Source organism: Helobdella robusta, assembly GCF_000326865.2.
Source record: "Helobdella robusta unplaced genomic scaffold HELROscaffold_19, whole genome shotgun sequence".
Lineage (NCBI taxonomy): Eukaryota > Metazoa > Annelida > Clitellata > Rhynchobdellida > Glossiphoniidae > Helobdella > Helobdella robusta.
Genome location: NW_008704034.1, coordinates 934257 through 953566, shown reverse-complemented (window position 1 = coordinate 953566; position 19310 = coordinate 934257). Strand labels below are relative to the sequence as shown.

At 33.1% G+C, this 19310-nt stretch overlaps 3 protein-coding genes across 3 annotated transcripts; 1 reads left to right on the top strand and 2 right to left on the bottom strand.

The window, feature by feature from the left end:
- Window positions 1-260: 260 nt before the first annotated feature.
- On the bottom strand, window positions 261-2274 carry HELRODRAFT_170855 (hypothetical protein; the record flags this gene model as incomplete). The annotated part of the gene is made up of 4 exons (XM_009016683.1): window positions 261-359; window positions 1088-1214; window positions 1371-1736; window positions 1976-2274. The coding sequence occupies 4 exons, from the start codon at window positions 2272-2274 to the stop codon at window positions 261-263; spliced, it is 891 nt and encodes a 296-aa protein (XP_009014931.1).
- An 11200-nt stretch (window positions 2275-13474) lies between these two features.
- On the bottom strand, window positions 13475-14021 carry HELRODRAFT_156791 (hypothetical protein; the record flags this gene model as incomplete). The annotated part of the gene is made up of 2 exons (XM_009016682.1): window positions 13475-13705; window positions 13968-14021. 2 exons carry the CDS (start codon window positions 14019-14021, stop codon window positions 13475-13477), a joined length of 285 nt encoding a protein of 94 aa, XP_009014930.1.
- A 589-nt stretch (window positions 14022-14610) lies between these two features.
- Window positions 14611-16039, top strand: HELRODRAFT_170854 (hypothetical protein; the record flags this gene model as incomplete). The annotated part of the gene is made up of 3 exons (XM_009016681.1): window positions 14611-15092; window positions 15276-15578; window positions 15676-16039. 3 exons carry the CDS (start codon window positions 14611-14613, stop codon window positions 16037-16039), a joined length of 1149 nt encoding a protein of 382 aa, XP_009014929.1.
- Between the last annotated feature and the right edge of the window lie 3271 nt (window positions 16040-19310).

The window sequence follows — 19310 nt, the reverse complement described above, 5'->3', positions numbered from 1 at the left end:
TCAAGAACAAAAATGAGATGATGTCAAATTATACCGGTTGCAACAACAACATCACCAATAGTATTGGATTGGATAATCAAGCAATGCTTCTCATCGAGCCGACTCTACCGGTTCTATCAATCAGTCCATCAACAGACCAATCGACCAATCAATCAATCGATCAACTAACTAGTCGACCAATCGATCGATCGATCAACTAACTAATCGACCAATCAAACAGCTGATCAACCAACCAGCCAACCAATCACCAGTTAGTAGGGTCATCGAAACGAATCCTCTTCATCAACGGTTCCTGATCGACGGAACTGTGCTGCGGCTGGTAATGCGGTTGATGCATCATTGCTGGCATTTGTTGGTTGCTGCCAACGTAAGTGGAGTATCTATCACTGTGGCAGCTGCTTGTGCTGCTGCTACTCCTGCTACCACACAGCCTGTTGCGGTCACCGTCAACGACGCTGTTGACGTCGTTTCCATCTTCACCGACGTCAGTAGCGCTGGTTGTCAAGCGTATCGTGGGCGTGCTTTGTGGTGTCGGCGGTTGCCTCACTGGCATCTTCATCATCATCATCGGTGATGCGTTGTGGCGAAATGACGATGATGATGATGACGATGGCTGGTGGGGAGGGAAGCCGTTGTTGTTGTTGTTGCTGCAGGGTGATATGCATTGTGGTTGTTGTTGTTGTTGCTGCTGTTGTTGTAACGTTGGCGTGCTGTTGGCTGGTGGTATCTGTTGTGAGCAATTTAATACAAGACTTCAGTTGTAAACTATAAAGTGAAAAAAGAGCAACGTAAAGGATGGTGATGAAGGTGATGAGCGGAGGTAGTAAGATGGGTGACGAAGGAGGACAGTACGAAAATGGAATGTAAAAGATTTAGAAACAAAAAAACGATAATTTTTTTTTTCTTTACAATTTCCAGTGTCAACATGTAATGTAAATTTGGTTATAAATATAAATCATGGAAGAGTTCAACAAACTTTAGTGTAAACCATTTTGATAAAGAAAATTGAAAAAAAACTAAAATAATAATTGAAAACAATCAAAATATCATTGTCATAAGATAGCCAACAAAACAACAAAAAACTAACATCAACTTGCAACAAATTTTGTTCCAACATTTTTTGTTGGTGTTGCAAAACCCGTTGTTGCATGAGTGGATGGTTGGATGTGTAAGACTGATTTGGTGATATGTTATGATGTAGATAAGGAGAATTCCTGCAATTCATGTAATTATTATTGTTGTTGTGATGGTTGTTAAGTTGGTTGTTGTTGTATGGTTGTGGAGAGAGAAGTTGTTGTCGCTGTGGAAGATGTTGCATTTGATGAATATTGTGTGGCGAGTGAGATGGTGTATGTGGTGGGTATAGGTACGTTGAATCACTCATGGAATGGTAATGTTGTTGTTGTTGTTGGGAATAACTGTTCTTGATAACGCCATGTTGTTGTTGTTGTAGATTGTTGTGGTTCATGTTGAAAGGAGATGACGATGAGGCAATGTAATTATTGTTGCTGTCCAGCTTGTCAGTGCGACTCTTATTGATGTGATAAGAAGTAGCACTGACGCTGTTATGCAGTTGATATGGCGGTATGTTGTTGGTGGTACCCATGCTGCTGCTTCCGTACGGTTTCACGAAGTCACTACTAAATTTTGGAGTGGGTGATATAGGGGGTGGACCCGGGGACACAGGTTCGTTCTTCACCCCCACAACATTCAAGGTGCATGCTGATGATGGGTTTCTGATTTTTGAGTTGTTTTAATTTCACATTACAGTTACGTAAAAATGATAATTCACTAATATATAAGAGTCAATATTAGGATTAGGGATAAATGGTAAAACATAATTAAATTAAATTTTTACAACAGATGAAACATATATTTGAGTCCTTCCTATTAATAATGATCGACACACGTGGTCTGGAAAGAAAAACAAATAAAAAAAAGTCTAAATGGATAAGATAGGATTTAAAAACTTAACCTTAGATTCATATAATCAGGACCATTATTAATATTCATGAGACTGGTCAGACCGCCGGCTACCCCGCCAATACTGCTATTACCACTACTACTAGCTAGACCACCAGTAGCTTCACCATTGCCTACCACCCCACAGAGCTCAGCAATGCTTCCCCAGCTTGTTGATAGCAGAAGGTTGTTGCACAACAAACTGTTCGTTGCAGCAACGACGCTGTTGCATGTTGCCGAGAGATTTGTCGATGGTGACTTCTTAGATAGGAGATCGTGATCAAGGGCTGCTGCCGTGTGCTGGTCGTCCATTGGAAGGTAGGGTAGGGATGGGATGGTAGGCTTGTGTCGATTGGTGGTCAGTGACGAGATCTTCACAAAATGGAAAACAAGGTTAATAAAGATGTTTAAGTTTGTTAGAAATTGAAACAATCAATTCAAACATCAATCCAATTTATAATTCTTCCTGTTAACATCCTACTTACCGTCCTATCTATCAATTCAAACGGTCATCCACTCATCAATCCATTTATTTATCCATTCATAATCCACCCGTCCATTCATCAACTCATCAATGAGCTATGTTAACAATACTCAAATATAGTAACGCAAATACCAGTACCGAAACTTATTTTTGAAAGTATTGCTGAAAACACTAATGCTCTAGTATTTTTTTTTATCGGTGTCACTGGAAAACAACTGAAATTTCATTAATACTAGCACATTCAATAGTTAACGTATAACACGAAGATGACCTCATAACGAGAACTGTTTAAATCAGCGGCGGACACAAAACAGGTTTGTATAAAACCAAAAAAAAAAACAAACATGCAAAAGACGGCGAAACTTAATTCTGAATCCCGAATTCACCAATTAGAAAATGCACTCAACATTAAGAATTAAAATTTAATGAAAATATATCCACTTGACACTGGAAAGTATTGCTATCGAATATCGATTTTTTATTGTCCAAAAAGCATCGGCAATATCAAGCTGGATACTAGGCGTCAAAAGTATTGCGAATGCCAAAGTCAGTACTGAAAGATACTTCGACATTGACAACCTCGCTATCCATCCATCCATCAACCCATCCATCCATCAAGCCATCTATCAATCCATCCATCCATCCATCCATCCATCCATCCATCCTAACATACATCGTCCCCATAAGAATTGGGATGAACAATGGAAGGAATACCAAAAGAGGAGGAAATTTTGGACTGGCAAGTAAGAGAGGGTGTAGTTGCTTTGTTGTTGTGGTTGTTGTTGTGGTTGTTGTTGATAGCCGAGTGGTGATCCATAGATGAGTGAGCGTGGATGGATGTTTGTGGTGATGACGAAGTTGGCGGAGCTTGTAGTGATGATGACGGTGGTGGAGGAGTCATGCTGTCGTTTTCATCTTTCGCCATCATCGACCAATCCTTCGAAATAATGGGAGAGAGAATAAATAAAATGATGATGACGATGATGATGATGACGATGATTACAATGACGATGATGATAATGACAATGATGATGACAATGATAGTGATGACGATGATGATAATGATGATGATGATGCTGACGATTGACGGTAATGACGACGATAATGATACTTATGATAATATATCAAAATGATAATGCCATTGACAATAATGTGACGACCTCGATATTTAAGACAACAATGATGATGGTTGTGATGATGGCTATTATAATGAAATAAACTAAGGCTAATAGATGATAATATATGTTGATACGATGTATCAGTTTCAAGATTATATAAATATTATATGAATATGATTTCTTATGTACTATATATATATATATGTATATATGTATATATATATATATATATATATATGCGTGAGTATGTGTATATGTATGTGCGTGTATATGTGTACGCACGTGCAAGCAAATATGTGTCCAGTTTATGGTTGATTGTAAGCAAGCTTTGATGATTACAGCACAAATGTTGGGGAGGAAATTACGATGATTGCAATGATGATGACGATGATGATAACAAAATGAACAACAACAATAACAATATTAATAATAATAATAATAACAACAATAATAATAACAATAACGTGGTTATAAAACGTTTGTCGATAGTTTAGAAAAACTAAGTTACGAGGCGATGAAACCAATGATGATGACGTAGATGATGACGTAGATGATGAGGATGTCGATACAGAAAGAGATGGTAATGACATAAAAATAACGATAAAAAGGTAATAAAAAGCGCAATAGTGGTTATGAAAACGCGATAAAGAATGAGATCAAATGATAAGAAGATAACAAACAACCTGACACACACATACAGCACCGCACACACACGCTTCGATTTGCTTCAATGAACACACACACACACACACACACACACACACACACACACGCCACACCTTGTAATGTAAATGTAACAGCGCAAGACGAGATTACGTTTAGAAAGAGATCTAGAACAGGACAGAGTGGCTTGCTCTAGATTGAAAATGAAATAAAAAAAATTGTACAAACTATTATCCGGACAATAAAATCGATAATGAGGATTATGACGTTAATAAAAATATTAATAATAATAATAAATATAATAAATAATAATAATGAAACAATAATAAATTATGAAATCGCAGGAAAAAAAGTTAATTATGTCGATAATAATCACATATTAACACATACAACGAATCCATGTCAACTCAATCAATAAAATGAAATAACATTTTTTTCGCTATCATTAAAAAGCAGACGTAATTAATTTAGCGGTATTAAATTTAACCGGCAACAGAAATACGCACATGTATGTATTTTACTCACTCGCTAACGCTACTACTTTACTCATTTGCTACTGCAAACTACATACCATACGTGTCACCTACTTTTTTCTTTAATAGATCAATTAGCAAGGATATTTTTTCAATTAAAAGCTCACACGCACATCATTCCATATTTCGTATTGTATATATACATATTGTATTGTATTGTATTGTATAGTATATGATATAAATATAAAGATAGAAATCTGTATATATATATATATATATATATATATATATAAATTTGTGTGTTTGTTTGAGTGTGTGTGTTTGTTTGAGTGTGTGTGTTTGTTTGTGTGTGTGCGCGCGTGTGTGTGTGTGCATAAAACAGATACACATACAAACACACATACAGACACACTGACAAATAATTCGTTCTTGCTTTTAATTAAATTTTTCAAATTTTTACGGTAGCGAGATGTCAGCTAGCAGTACTAGAAGAAACAGTTTGCCTTAATTTATATCTACAAGCCTCAAAAATTTGAGCTTTTGTATATGTGCGTTTGTGTAGGTGTGTATAATTTACGAATGTATGTGCGTGTGTAGTGTGCATGTTTGTGTGTCTCTCTCTCTCTCTTTCTCTTTCTCTGTGTGTGTGTGTAGATAAACATTTATTAACGTTTAAAATTCGCAAAAAGTCAGCCAACCCAATAAAATTAAGTATTAGACATAGCAGCTCATACAATGAATATATAATGTATAACAATATAAACATCTCTGCATATGAGTCTGCCTTTGCCTAGCAGATAAAGAATGTGGATTTAAATACGCATTAATTTAACTTTCATTAGTAGCATCCTTTTAAATAGGTGAACATCACCTTCATTATCATCTTCATTTTCATCATCTTCATTTTCATCATCATCATTATAATTGGGCTGTTGAGAGCAAGAAGCAAACGTAGCACACGTTTTTACACACACACACACATACACACACTCATACACGCGCGCACTTATAACTATATTAAATCACGAAGATAAAAATCTCATAACTCAACTCGCAATCAATAAATACAGGCATAAGATCTGACCATAAAGTAACATATTACCCTTATTATTGTTGTACATGACAACACATATTTTAAACCTCATTCAACTAACCTGCCTATAAATATACCTTCATACTAGAAATGCTTTGTATTATGTTAACAGAAATCACTTATATTCTATCTAATACATTATATATAATTGTGTCTATCTGTTTCCTTTTGTTCATTTATTTTATAATAAAAATAACAATAAAATAAAAATAACAATAATTATAATAATAATAATAACAATAATAATACCCAGGTCAGAAAGATAATTTAGTGTATACTTATATACCATGTGTTTGTACATCAGTATAGTATACTAGTGTATACTATACTGATGTTTGACCGTTCAGTGTTAACTCATCATGTTTTGGTTTTAACACACAATATACTATGTGTATGTGTTTATATGTGCACATGTATGTCTTCTTGGTCATCAACTGTGGTTCTGAGATACAAACCAACCATATGATAATTGCTACTTCTTCTTGTTAAGTTTCCATACATGTTTAAATATAAGCATACATACATTTATATATATATATATATACATTGATATATATATATATGTGTGTGTGTGTGTGTGTTTGCGTGTGTACGTGTATAAGAAATAAACGTATGTATAATTAATTTTTTGTAAGCACTTAATTGAAACATCGAAAAACATAACATACACACATACAAACAGTACAATAGTTAATTCTTTGAGGTAATAATAATAATAGAAATACCCTATTACAACTACCTTGCTCACATACAGTCCCAGCAACAACAGCCAGCCAAACAACTACTAACGTCTTAAGTGTCTGATTAACACAGATAATAATTTACGAGCTTTTTATATAATTTATAAACATTTTATTATTTATGTTCAATTTTCAAAACTAAGTCCTCCATTTAATTGGTGTCATCATCATCAACATCGTCTTCGTTATCATTCACCTAAAATTGCACAAATAGTTCTACCACTACGTCTATCATCGTCGTCATCATTAATGTGTAGTGTACATCACTATTTTTTAGTATGGAAGGACAACGAGACATGTCTATGTATACACATACAACGATTGGATCCACGAGTTCCGAGCCAATTATATAACAGTCCAGTACTGTCCAGTGCGTAAGAAACCATTCGAGAAGTGGACCAACTCAGGTACATCTATGTATAATTGTATATGTATGTGGACATCAAGCGTGTCTATTATACGACCATTGTATATGACAATCCACAGTTTGTCGACGCCCAGATTAACATCAGACCATCATAATCTTTTATAAATGATTCGAAATATTTATGAAAGAAGAGGAAACTGAGCGGATGCATGTATACAGCCAGGCACTGCACACATACAATCATGCATATATACAACCATCATTCGCATATCCAACCAATAACCATACACGTATACAACCATGCATATAAAAATGTAAGCCAACTGTTCAAAAAAATGCCATACATATTATAGACACAAAGTACAAACAAGTTACACACAAATTTCAACTAGTCGCTTTTTAACACATGCACATTTATAAATAAATATATAGAGCACATTTAAAGTTTGAATGTAAAATTACATGTATTAGTATGGAAACAAACATGGAATGATGACAAGGCAGATATAGTATAAGTTCTGTCACAGCATGACAAATGCAAAAAGACATGAACTAGTACATACATAAAATGTGCGTATGTGCCTGTGTATGTGTGTTTGCGTGTGACTTGATCTGCTTGTTTGCGCGCGTGTGTGTGAGTGTGTTTGTCTATGTTGACAAGAGATCGTACTGACTCATACCTATTTATAAAACGTATAAATATCTCAGATAAATCGAGTGTATAGGATGCCAGTATATATTTTGAGAACAAGAGAGACCAAAAAAGAAGACATAACGAACCGAGAGAAAATGAGAAGAAATGAAATGAGATACGTGAGAAAAGAGAGAAGAGAGAGGAGGGGAGAGGAGAGGAGAGAGGGCTTATAAGACATGTAAACTAATATAATTATGTACACGTGCAGAGAGCACGTAAAAAAATAAAATATAATGAAAATCTATAAATAAGACAACTCATACCTATGTCGAGATATTAGCACATTATTCTTAAATAACTGTGTGCTCATTCATTTACAGTACAACCCCACAGACAATTAATGACAGGAACGTACATTATGAGTTGCATGTGCAACACACCTATGCACAGAAAAAAAGTACTTGTCTGCGTTACGGTGATGTTGCGTTGTGGTTTACATTCACTATCAGCTGCCAGGCTCAAATGCACTTCAAGTCATCAAACACGTGTGAATTCTTATAACAAATCTTAGTAATCTTAAATAGATAAAATAGATAGATCATTAGATAGGAAACTTTTCTGGAATTATTACATTTGGCTCAAATATTTATTTGAAGAAAGGAGACATTAATTTAGAAAAAAAAAAAAATAGAGAACATTTAAAACCAATGGAATGATTAATGAGAAGAATAGGGCGGACTGGACATAAATGAAAGTTATAAAAAGGAATAGGATGTGGTTACCTAATAGAGAATTTTTAACCGCTCAGAACAAACAGACTCGTTGTGCAGTGAATAACATATGCTAATATGACGAGATCATTATGCAAGGATGGCTAAAAATTAAGGTAGCTATCTATATAAATATTGATCAGTTAAACTTTAATAAGGTGGACACAGCAATTGTAATAAGAATGAGCAACGTTCGCGGACAGCTTAAAAAATATTATTAAATATTTTTATATAAATTCACAACCGCAAAAAACATAACTGATATAAGCAGTCATACGCACGCACTCATCACATCACACATACGCACACTCACACACACACATACACACACACACACTCACACACACACACAGACACACACACACACTCACAAGCTACATAAAATATCGACATGGACATATTTTGTATGCATGAGCCTAATGTACAAGACCATTCGCTGCATGCATAGAAAAATAAAATTTGATACAAAAGTTGAATTAATTACGGATGACAAATGTCAAATCAGATATCAAATTTATATGGCTTATTTTCATTTTGGTCATCATCATCTTCTTCGTCGCCATAAACATCGTCTTCTTACTCTTCACCATCATCACCATCACCATCAGTGTACTGGTCAAATTAGTTTCCATATCATTAAAGTAATCAAACTCCTTGCCATTATTATTAGCTTTCTTGCACTCCTCACATAAATATTCATCATCATCTTCTTCACCATCATCTCCATCATCACCATCATCATCATCATTATCATCAACGTTACCATCATCATACACAAGAACTGACATTCATCCTCATCATCATCATCATCATCACCATCATCATCATCATCGTCCTCCTCTTCCTCACTACCAACTTTAATTAGATTGACATTAAAGTTTAGACCAGACAAAAAGTTATCATTTGAATCTCTGGATGACTATAATGACAACGATGATGATGATAGTGACAATGATGCTCATCATTAATCACTATCAGGCCAGCCAGCCATCATCGTCATCATCGACATCATCAATTGCTAGCTTCATTAAAATTATTTTCTCAATGATCACCACGATGACATTTTGCATAAAAACTTACAAGTACACACATACACTCACATACACACACACACTCACATACACACACACACAAACATACACACACACTCACACACACACTCTCTCTCACTCACACATACACATACACAAATAACTGCATCATGCCATTAAAACTGATGTAACGGAAAGCAATAACCACCACCATCACCACCACCGTCATTGCATCAATTTCAAAATTTGCACACCCAAGCATGACATTAACGATGATTGTTAAAATAAAACAGTGATGACATTACAAATTATGGAAACGAAACCATGACAACGGACAAACGCATTATGTTATAAAATTTTGCTACACCAATGTATCACCATATAATAACTCTAAAACTTTAAAACATATTTAAAAAAAACAACTCATAAAAACTAATAAAATTTAGAGCAAAACATTTTAAAAATCTATATCCAAGCCATTTTTCCATCCAACTAGTATACTTTCTATTTTTCAATTCTTATAAAATGTTCATCATTTATTTGCTCCTGCTCCTATATAGCTTTACACTGGACACATACATCTTTTCATTAATTTCAGTTTATTAATTCATCCGCTCATCTATCCTCCCCTTCTTCTGCTCAATTATTTACAACGAATAGATTAATGAATACATACACAGATACACAAACAGAAATATAAATACATACACATACATACATACACTGTACAGCAATATACGTCTTACATGCACAACGTATAATATTTGGCGCTGATTTAAACAACAAAACAGAAGAAGTTAAGAATAATAACAGCTAAAAATAAGAATAAAAATAAATCCCGGATTAATTATTGTTGTTCTGTGAACCAACAACAACTATTTTTTAAAATTTCTTTCAAGCAAAGAGAAAGAGATTGAGGAGAGAAAAAATGAAAAAAGAGAGAGAGAAGAGAAAGAGAGAGAGAGAGAGAGAGGAGGAAGGAATAGAGATGATCACCCACCCTACGTGCAGTACGTATGAGCAGAAGATTGCTTGTACGACGCATGCACACCTGCATTGCACGCAAATGGAAAGTTTCTGTACACTCCTTCCAATTTTTACATGTGCAGGTTCCTTTGTTCATGAATCTACATGATATATCATGTAGAATCTACAATTCTAAACATTAAACATACATGTTAATGTATGATGACTAGTGAAATGTTGACAAGAAAGACAAATATTTGCTTTTAGAAAATACTTAAGTGTTGGTATATACATACTTGTATAGTAAATATTATATATATACCTATCAATATATATATATATATATATATATATATATATATATATATATATATATATATATATATATATTGATAGGTATTTATTGGAACCCAAGCAATGAGTTGCCTGGTACGCCCCAATGTGTTGTTGGAGCTTGGAGGAATCAACCGAATGCTCACTATGAGTTAATAAATAATCAGAATGTGTGATCTGTCTGGTTGCCCATCTATATAGTTATAAAAACCAAGAAAAACATGGAGAAAAAGAAAGAAAAAGAAAGAGAGAGATAAATAAAATAAGAGCAAGAAACAAACATACAAATGAATAAATACATAATATAAAGTGGAGCATGTTAATTCGGGTGAATAACATCGGAAAAGAAAGTTGACATGATACGACCCATGCCGCCTACATTCATATTGTCCAGTAGGGAAGTAAGCAGATGAGAGAGCTTAACATGAGATCAACTGAACGGTTTTTAATTAGAGATTTGAAAAAGTGCTAGGACAACAGCCCAACTTACGACCGCTTATACTAACCAATTACAATTCATTATAATGTATATGTATTCAAACAAAGTATACACATAATCATGTTTGCTGGTATGTGTGATAAACCTATGCATGTTGGTTTGTTTCTGTGTGTCTTGTGGTTGGTCCATTCATTCAACTGTTATGTTATTTGTTCGTTCATTTGCATTTGTTATGGATTTAGGTAGCTTTGTCTAGGTTTAAAAGCATTTTATGTTATGTTTCGTGTTAAGTAACTTACGTTAAATTGTTATCTTTGATATGAGCGTGTGGGTCATATTATATTTGTTTATCTGTGTATCAAAATGTATACTTGTTGCAATTCGTTGCTATGTTTACACGCGTGAATTGTTATGTGATGTTGTTATGCTATGATTTGTTGTGTTGTGTTAAATTATGTTGTGTTGTGTTAAATTATGTTGTGTTATGTTTTGTTGTTCTGTTCTGATAGATACTGAAAAGTACTTTTTTCAAGTAGTTCTCAGTTTTGAAATTTAGGGTTGGTTCATTATCTTTGTTTATAAACAATCTAACCATGCGTATGTACATATATGTATACACACACACACACACACACACACACACACACACACACACACACACACACACACATATATATATATATATATATATATATATATATATATATATATATATTTGGAAGATCACAACATGTCTCACAATTATATATATATATATATATATATATATATATATATATATATATATATAATAAACCTCATTTATGTTTAGTTCAAATTAAAAAATTTTCAAAAAACGCTCAAAAATAAATAAAACAGTATGAGACAAGAATGACTAAACCAGAAATCAAAAACACATCATGGCGAAATCAATCACAGTAAAACATTCACAAATATTGCAATGCTGTGACCATGGTAAAGAAAGAAAGAAAGAACGAAAGAGAGAGAGAGAGAAAGAGAGAGTGAGAGAAAGAGAGAACTGACCTAATCTGAAAATCTGAACATGCTGGACAGTACGGTTACATATTCCTGGGTCTAAATTGAGAGATGATGATAAAGGATGAAGCTATAAAAGTGATACATACATACATATGTATTACCACGTATACAATGTATGTATATATATTTGTATATATGTGTGTGTGTGTGTGTGTGTTTGTGTCTGTGTGTATGCGCGTTTTGTGTGTGTGCACATATGAAGAAACATAGTCATATAATACAAGAATTTGTTTTTCTGTCTACACCTATGATATTTCCAACAATGCCACTCAGACAAAGCAACAAATTATACAAGGAAAAATACACAAGTGCATAATAATACAAAAATATCAACATACAAAACTACAAACAAGTTCTTAAAACTTCAAGAAACCATAGCAACTAATACAAGACATTAATAAGAGATAAAAGCTCCGATAATGATCATCAGAATGTTTATGATAACCATTGCTAATGATTTAGACCATGATAAATCTTTTGATGATTATGGAGATGATGGCGACAACTATGATGATAATTTTTTTTTTGAAATAATGATGGCCAGTAAAAGATGATGATGATGAATTTATAATAGTGAGTAAAATAATTCTGATGAATAGAATTTAAAAAATGACACTACCATGATGAATACTATTCTAAAGCTGGTGATAATTACAAATGATAATAACGTTTATATGTAACAATGTGATACTGATAAAATTGATGATGATAATGAGAGAAACTAAGGTACAAGATAGGATACAATAATGATAATAAAAAAAATAAAGATGATGAGGATGATGAGGATGAAAATGATGACAACGGATATTAATGATGATGGCAATGATAAAAATCTTCTACTAACTTCATCATAATACCCATTTTTTAAATCTTTCCTTTTTAGCATCTGTTGAGAAATTACAAAAAATTTAAAAATAAAGTCATGGACATATATTTATATTTTCTCTACATTCCTGTACTTATTTATATTATATTGTTTATTTAATTATTTATTTATAAACACAACGATATGATTGGTGATGTATTTATTATAAACAATTTCTTTAAATATGAATAATTTAAAAATCATTAAAAAAGTAATTATATTATGAATTAGGCAGAAAAAAATAATTTATTTTAAAATATTTTCTCTGCCTAATAATATATATAAATATATATATATATACAATACATATATATATATATATATATATATATATATACATATATATATATATATATATATATACATATATACCTATATGCAAAAGTATGTAATTATAGTTATCCTTAAACAATTAAAACAATCATTACCAGTACTCAGTATTCATCATAATAATTATCAAAACAGTTAAATATGAAATTATAGACAATTATAAAATAATTATAAAGTGATCACAATCAGTACTACCTCAATGATATCCCGGTTTGTTCTGCTTTCGTGAGGATCACTGTGCTCTGTGTACTTCAAAAGAACTCGATCCATGTCAGTGCTGGCGTACTGGAACAGCTTGTTGGCATTGTTGAAGACGATTAACGCTATCTCGCAGTCGCATAGGACGCTCAGTTCGTATGCTTTCTTCATTAATCCAAACTTTCTCTTTGTGAATGTTACCTGTGAATTGTTTGAGCAGATTTAATGAGATGAGTAGGTGCTAGTTGGGTATGGCAGTATTAATTCCATGAACATTTTTAACAAAAAACATCATTGATTTGACTCTATGTACCCATCTATGCAATATAAATTTGTACATGCAAACAGTTGAAAAAATATACAATGAAATTTGATAGTAGCCATTCATAAATGAAATACTTTAAAATAAATGTGAAAAAAGAAGCGATGAAAAAACTGAAAAAAAAAACTTCTTAAGGCAAACCTGACGATTCCTCTCATCAGTAATTTGAGATATTTTGATCTTTTTACGTCCCATTTTGAAGAAAAAAATAATTAATTAAAAAAATGAAAACAACAAACTTGATAGTTAATTAGCAATCGAATAAAATTAAAAATCACTCCTCAGTTAACAACAAAATCAAAAACTAATGCTAATCCAACTTCAACAGAACATCTCAAAAATATTTCTACTGTAACAACTCATCACAAAATGAAAAAATTTCTCAAAATATGGATACAAACGTTTTTAAATTTAATAAATTTGAAACTTGCTGGCAGACGATATAATGGGGTTACAAAACGAAAACTTTAAAACAATTTTCAGTCACTTATTTAACAAGGTTATCTCTTCCTTTCGCAAAAATTTTGTATATGGATGTATGTACACACATCTTTAAATGGAGATGGGTCTACAAGAATTTGACGTTTGAACTCATTAACGAGTTTTAATTTTAGTTAATAAAATATTTTTATTTTAAATAAAAAATGTGTTGCAAAATTATCAACATTTTAAAATTTATTTTAGTAAAATTTTTGTATGTTTTATGTCAAAGTTTACTTTTTATTACTTAGATTCAGTTTTAAATTAACATTGGTTAAAAGTTAAATAAGGTAAATAAACTATAATGCAGCTTAGAGTCACTAATTTGTTAGTGGGTTCTTGTCGATCGTTCAAGGTGTACCATTCAACTTACAGCTCAAAAGTCAGCCAGAAATGTAGCAGTCTCATTTACCAGTCTAATGGAGATCCTGAGAAGGTGGTTGAGCTTATCGAGAGTACCCTTTCGAAGCCCTCAAAGTCAGAGGTCATGGTTCGAATGCTGGCCGCCACTATCAATCCGGCAGACATGAATATGATTCAAGGCATTTATCCGATCAAACCACCTTTGCCTGCCGTTGGTGGCAATGAAGGAGTTGGCGAAATTTTGATGGTTGGTTCTGATGTCAAAGACTTTCAAGTTGGTGACCGAGTTCTTTCCATTATACCTGGATGGGGAACGTGGAGGACACACGCTAATTCTCGTGCAGATCAATTCATCAAAATATCGAAGGATTTGCCGGTGGTCAGTGCTGCAACATTAAGTGTAAATCCTTGCACCGCTTATAGGTAGTTTCCAAATCTTTTAAATTTAAGATTATTCATTTATTTTCATTTTATTTTAGTATATAAAATGAATTAAATTATGAACTAAGAATGGATATGCTAAGGCTAAATGTATATTAATTCTGCTTAACTGTCAAAGTTATTAATGTTTTTCATAATTTTTGATAGTTTTATTTTTTCTGTTAGAATGCTGAAAGATTTTGTAAAGTTAGAGAAAGGTGATGTGATAATTCAGAATGGGGCCAACAGTGCAGTTGGACAGGCTGTCATACAAATTGCTGCAGAACTTCAGGTGAGGACAATCAATATTGTGAGAAATAGACCAGATCTCTCAAAGTTGGTCGACCATCTCAACAGTCTTGGGGCCACTCACGTCTTGACAGATGATCTGCTTAGAAGTCCTGAGGTGAAGGAGATTCTGGAGGATCTGCCTAAACCAAAATTAGGGTTGAATACTGTTGGTGGGAAAAGTGCTGCAGATTTACTCAAGTAATTATTTCATTTTTTTAGATAATAAATTTTCATACAGTTTGCTTATATTTTGTATTTTTTTTATTGTCTGGCATCTTTTACAATCACTTAAAAGACATATGGAAGCTGGCTCAACTCTAGTTACATATGGTGGAATGTCCAAGCAACCTCTCATGGTTCCAACGGGTCTCTTGATTTTCAATGACGTCAAGTTGTCTGGTTTTTGGATGTCTAGATGGACTGCAGAGAACATGCGCAGTCAGGAACAACGAAACATGATACAGTGGTTGACAGATCTTGTTATGGCTGGAAAGTTAAAGCCCCCAAAACATGAGGTCATCTCCTTTTCAGAATTCAAGATGGGCATTCATAAAACAATGCAGCCCTTCACTGGAAAGAAACAAATTCTCTTGATGAATGGTCTTGATGGTTCTGCTGTTGATCCTTCATCTGAAAAAAGTGACCCTCCAAAAACATAATGAAATGTGTAGCAATGTAACACCACATGTTCAATTAAATGGCTTCCTTCCGCTGTTCATTCATTATTTGTTTTATTCATTATCCATTGTCTGTCATTTTGCCTTTTCAAATTACTACTTTTCTTTTTTTAACATAAAGATGAAATGAAATTTTCTACTTTGCATTGATCTTCATTTGTGTAAATGTAATGAATGTATGAAATATTTAAAAATTTGTATGTACAGTTTCACGCTGTTAATATGTTAGTATGAATTTCGTGATAATTTCGTCATTGTAAATTGTTCAAAAATAATTTGACGGTTTGTTGGTTTTTATTCACTTTTAACGTTGTAAAGTAAAGCATTTTTACTTCTAAGTTCGATTTTGTCAGTCTGAAAATGTGAACCTACGTCAAAACGAAATGCATTTCATTGCCAAGCAATGCGACCGACAGTCAATATTTATTCACAATTAAGAAAAATTTTGTTACGGTGGCTGCTGCTAGCTAATAAAAGTTGTTTGATAAATCTTACGGTCAGCTCACATTTTTCAATTTTGAAAAACAACCAAACAAAATGTCACGCTTTATCGTACGTTTTTACGCAGCTCAACATTTTGAGATATCAGTGTGCGTCTCGTCTTATAGTCGCCTCTGTCCTATCTGAGAAGGCATCAGCGTTGACGTCTGCCTGCATACGATGCTGGAAAAATAAATTTTTGTTAATATTCCATCAAATAAAGTTAGTCTGCGGTAAACGAACAACAGTTTGAATTTAATCGTCCAGGTTGCTCAAGTTAAACACTGACATGTTATGTACTTTTTTGCTGTTTCGCTGGTTTATTATCCATTGAAGTGGTTAATTTTGATGAAAAAATTATCTTGCAAGATGGATAAAAGATGTTTTGTACTCAAGTCATCATGAAGATACAACATCGTATGGATAAGTTGTTAACATACAAATATTTTATACATACAAAAAATATACAAACATTTTACAGATTCGTACCGAGTTTTCAAGGGGAAAAATAAACTGTCACTTCTTCACTGCTTTTCATCAAACTTGCATAACTTTCATCAAACGCAGATTATAATCTAAATGCCTCTTATATCATTATTTTATTTTCTAAAGAGTTTTCGTTGTTTTTTTTAAATTTTAAACATCTGAATGAATGAAACATTTCTCTACGACGTGCAGTTTAGTTTTTATTTTTATGTACATGGTTTTACGGTCGTCATTCAGATATCCCGGCAGCCCATAAAACGATACATAAATTTCCTCTTTATATCATACATACACACATACACACACATATATATACATACATACATACATACATACATACATACATACATACATACATACATACATACATACATTTTTTTTTCGCTATGAATAATATCTCGTGCATTCTGCAGCGGTTTTTGCGCGTCTGTGTGTTGGAAAATGTGGAGTTGAATGCCGACGGGGTTGAGTGACGTTATAGCAAATAAAATCAAATTTAGTCAGACGCTTGGCTTTTGGTATCATTCGTCAATGATTTGGTTTTAACATACATACATACGAAACGAAACGAAACAATTTATTTGTCCTCAATAAAGAAAATAAGCTGCAGGTTGACTGTGAGGAGTTAGTATAAAACTCATCGAGCACAGCCACCTAAACCAAAAACTTCAGAATCTCTGAATGAAATATGTTAACCTTCAGATGTTACTAATTGATCACAAAAACAAAATCATCGGGCACAGCCATCAAACAAAAAACTTCAGAATCTCTAAATGTTATATATTAAATTTACGGTGTTACTAGTTGTTCGTAAAAATAAAATTATCGAGTACCACAAAAAACTTCAGATTCTCTAATTGGAGTATATTATATTTACGGTGTTACTAACTGTTCATAAAAATATTATCATCGTGCACCACAAAAAACTTCAGATTCTCTAAATGGAATGTATTAGCTTTGAGATGTTACTAATTGATCCTAATAATAAGTTAGGTCTATATTTCTCTATATACAAAACTGCATATAGAATACCTGATTGAATCTATCTATATAAGCTATAGATAGAAGAGAATAGGATCACATACGTATATAAAAATATCTACGTACACGTCAGCACGCACGCATACATACAACTGAGCACACATGATGTCATAAATATTTTATAAAAATGTAATTTATATTCTTAAAACTAGTGATTTTAATTAACCAAACTAATAAATGCTTTCAAATGATGGTTAAAGTTCTGCATGTTCGATCTGTCATAATTAAATCCTTTATTTAATAAAAAATTCCAAGTTCTTGGTCCTCTGCAAATGATGTGTTGATGTAAAATTTTCGTTTTTGATTTGTTGGAACAGATGAAATTGATGCGCCTTTGATTCTTCGTTCGTTTATAATAACCGTCAAAAATCGGAGGTAGTTTACCAGTCAATTGTTTGTCGATGAATTTTGCCGCGTGATATGTACTCATTTGATCGAAAGTCAGATTGCTTGTCGTGGCGAATAGCGGTTGTGAATGGGATTGAGCTTTGGAAAGTGTGATTGTTCGCATCGCTCTCTTCATGATTATTCTTATTGGATTTGTTGTAGTTGGATAGGCGCTTGTCCAGACTGTATTGCAGTATGAGATATATGGAGTACAGATGGCTTTATATAGCATGTTAAGAATTCTTTTAGGCAAGAAAAATTTTATTTTATTTAATAGACCAATTGATCTTGCTAGTTTTGTGCAAACATATCGAACATGTTGTTGAAACGATAATTTTTGATCCAATATTACTCCTAAAAATTTAACAGTTTTGCTTTCGAGAAAATCCGAATTATTTATTACGATCTTATATGGCTCCTTGTAGTTTAAATATTGGACTGGGCCAAAAATAATCATTTGTGTTTTTCTGCTATTCAATGTCAACACATTACATTCAAACCATGAGACGACCTTTTTAATTTCACTATTAGTCTTCAAGATGAGTTCATCGATGTTTTTGCCTGTACTGAATAGATTAGTGTCATCTGCGAAGCAAATGTAATCAAAGAATGTTGAAACTTTCGGGAGATCGTTGATGAAGACAATGAATAGCAATGGTCCAAAAATGCTGCCCTGAGGTACTCCAATTTGGTTTAATTTTTCGCTCGAGCATGTACCCTGCCAGCTAACAAATTGACTTCTCTCCAATAAGTAACTTTTGAACCATTTCAGTTGCGAGCCACGTATTCCATAATGGTCTAGTTTCGCCAGCAAGATGTTGTGGTTGATGCAATCGAATGCCTTCGAGAGATCAAGGCA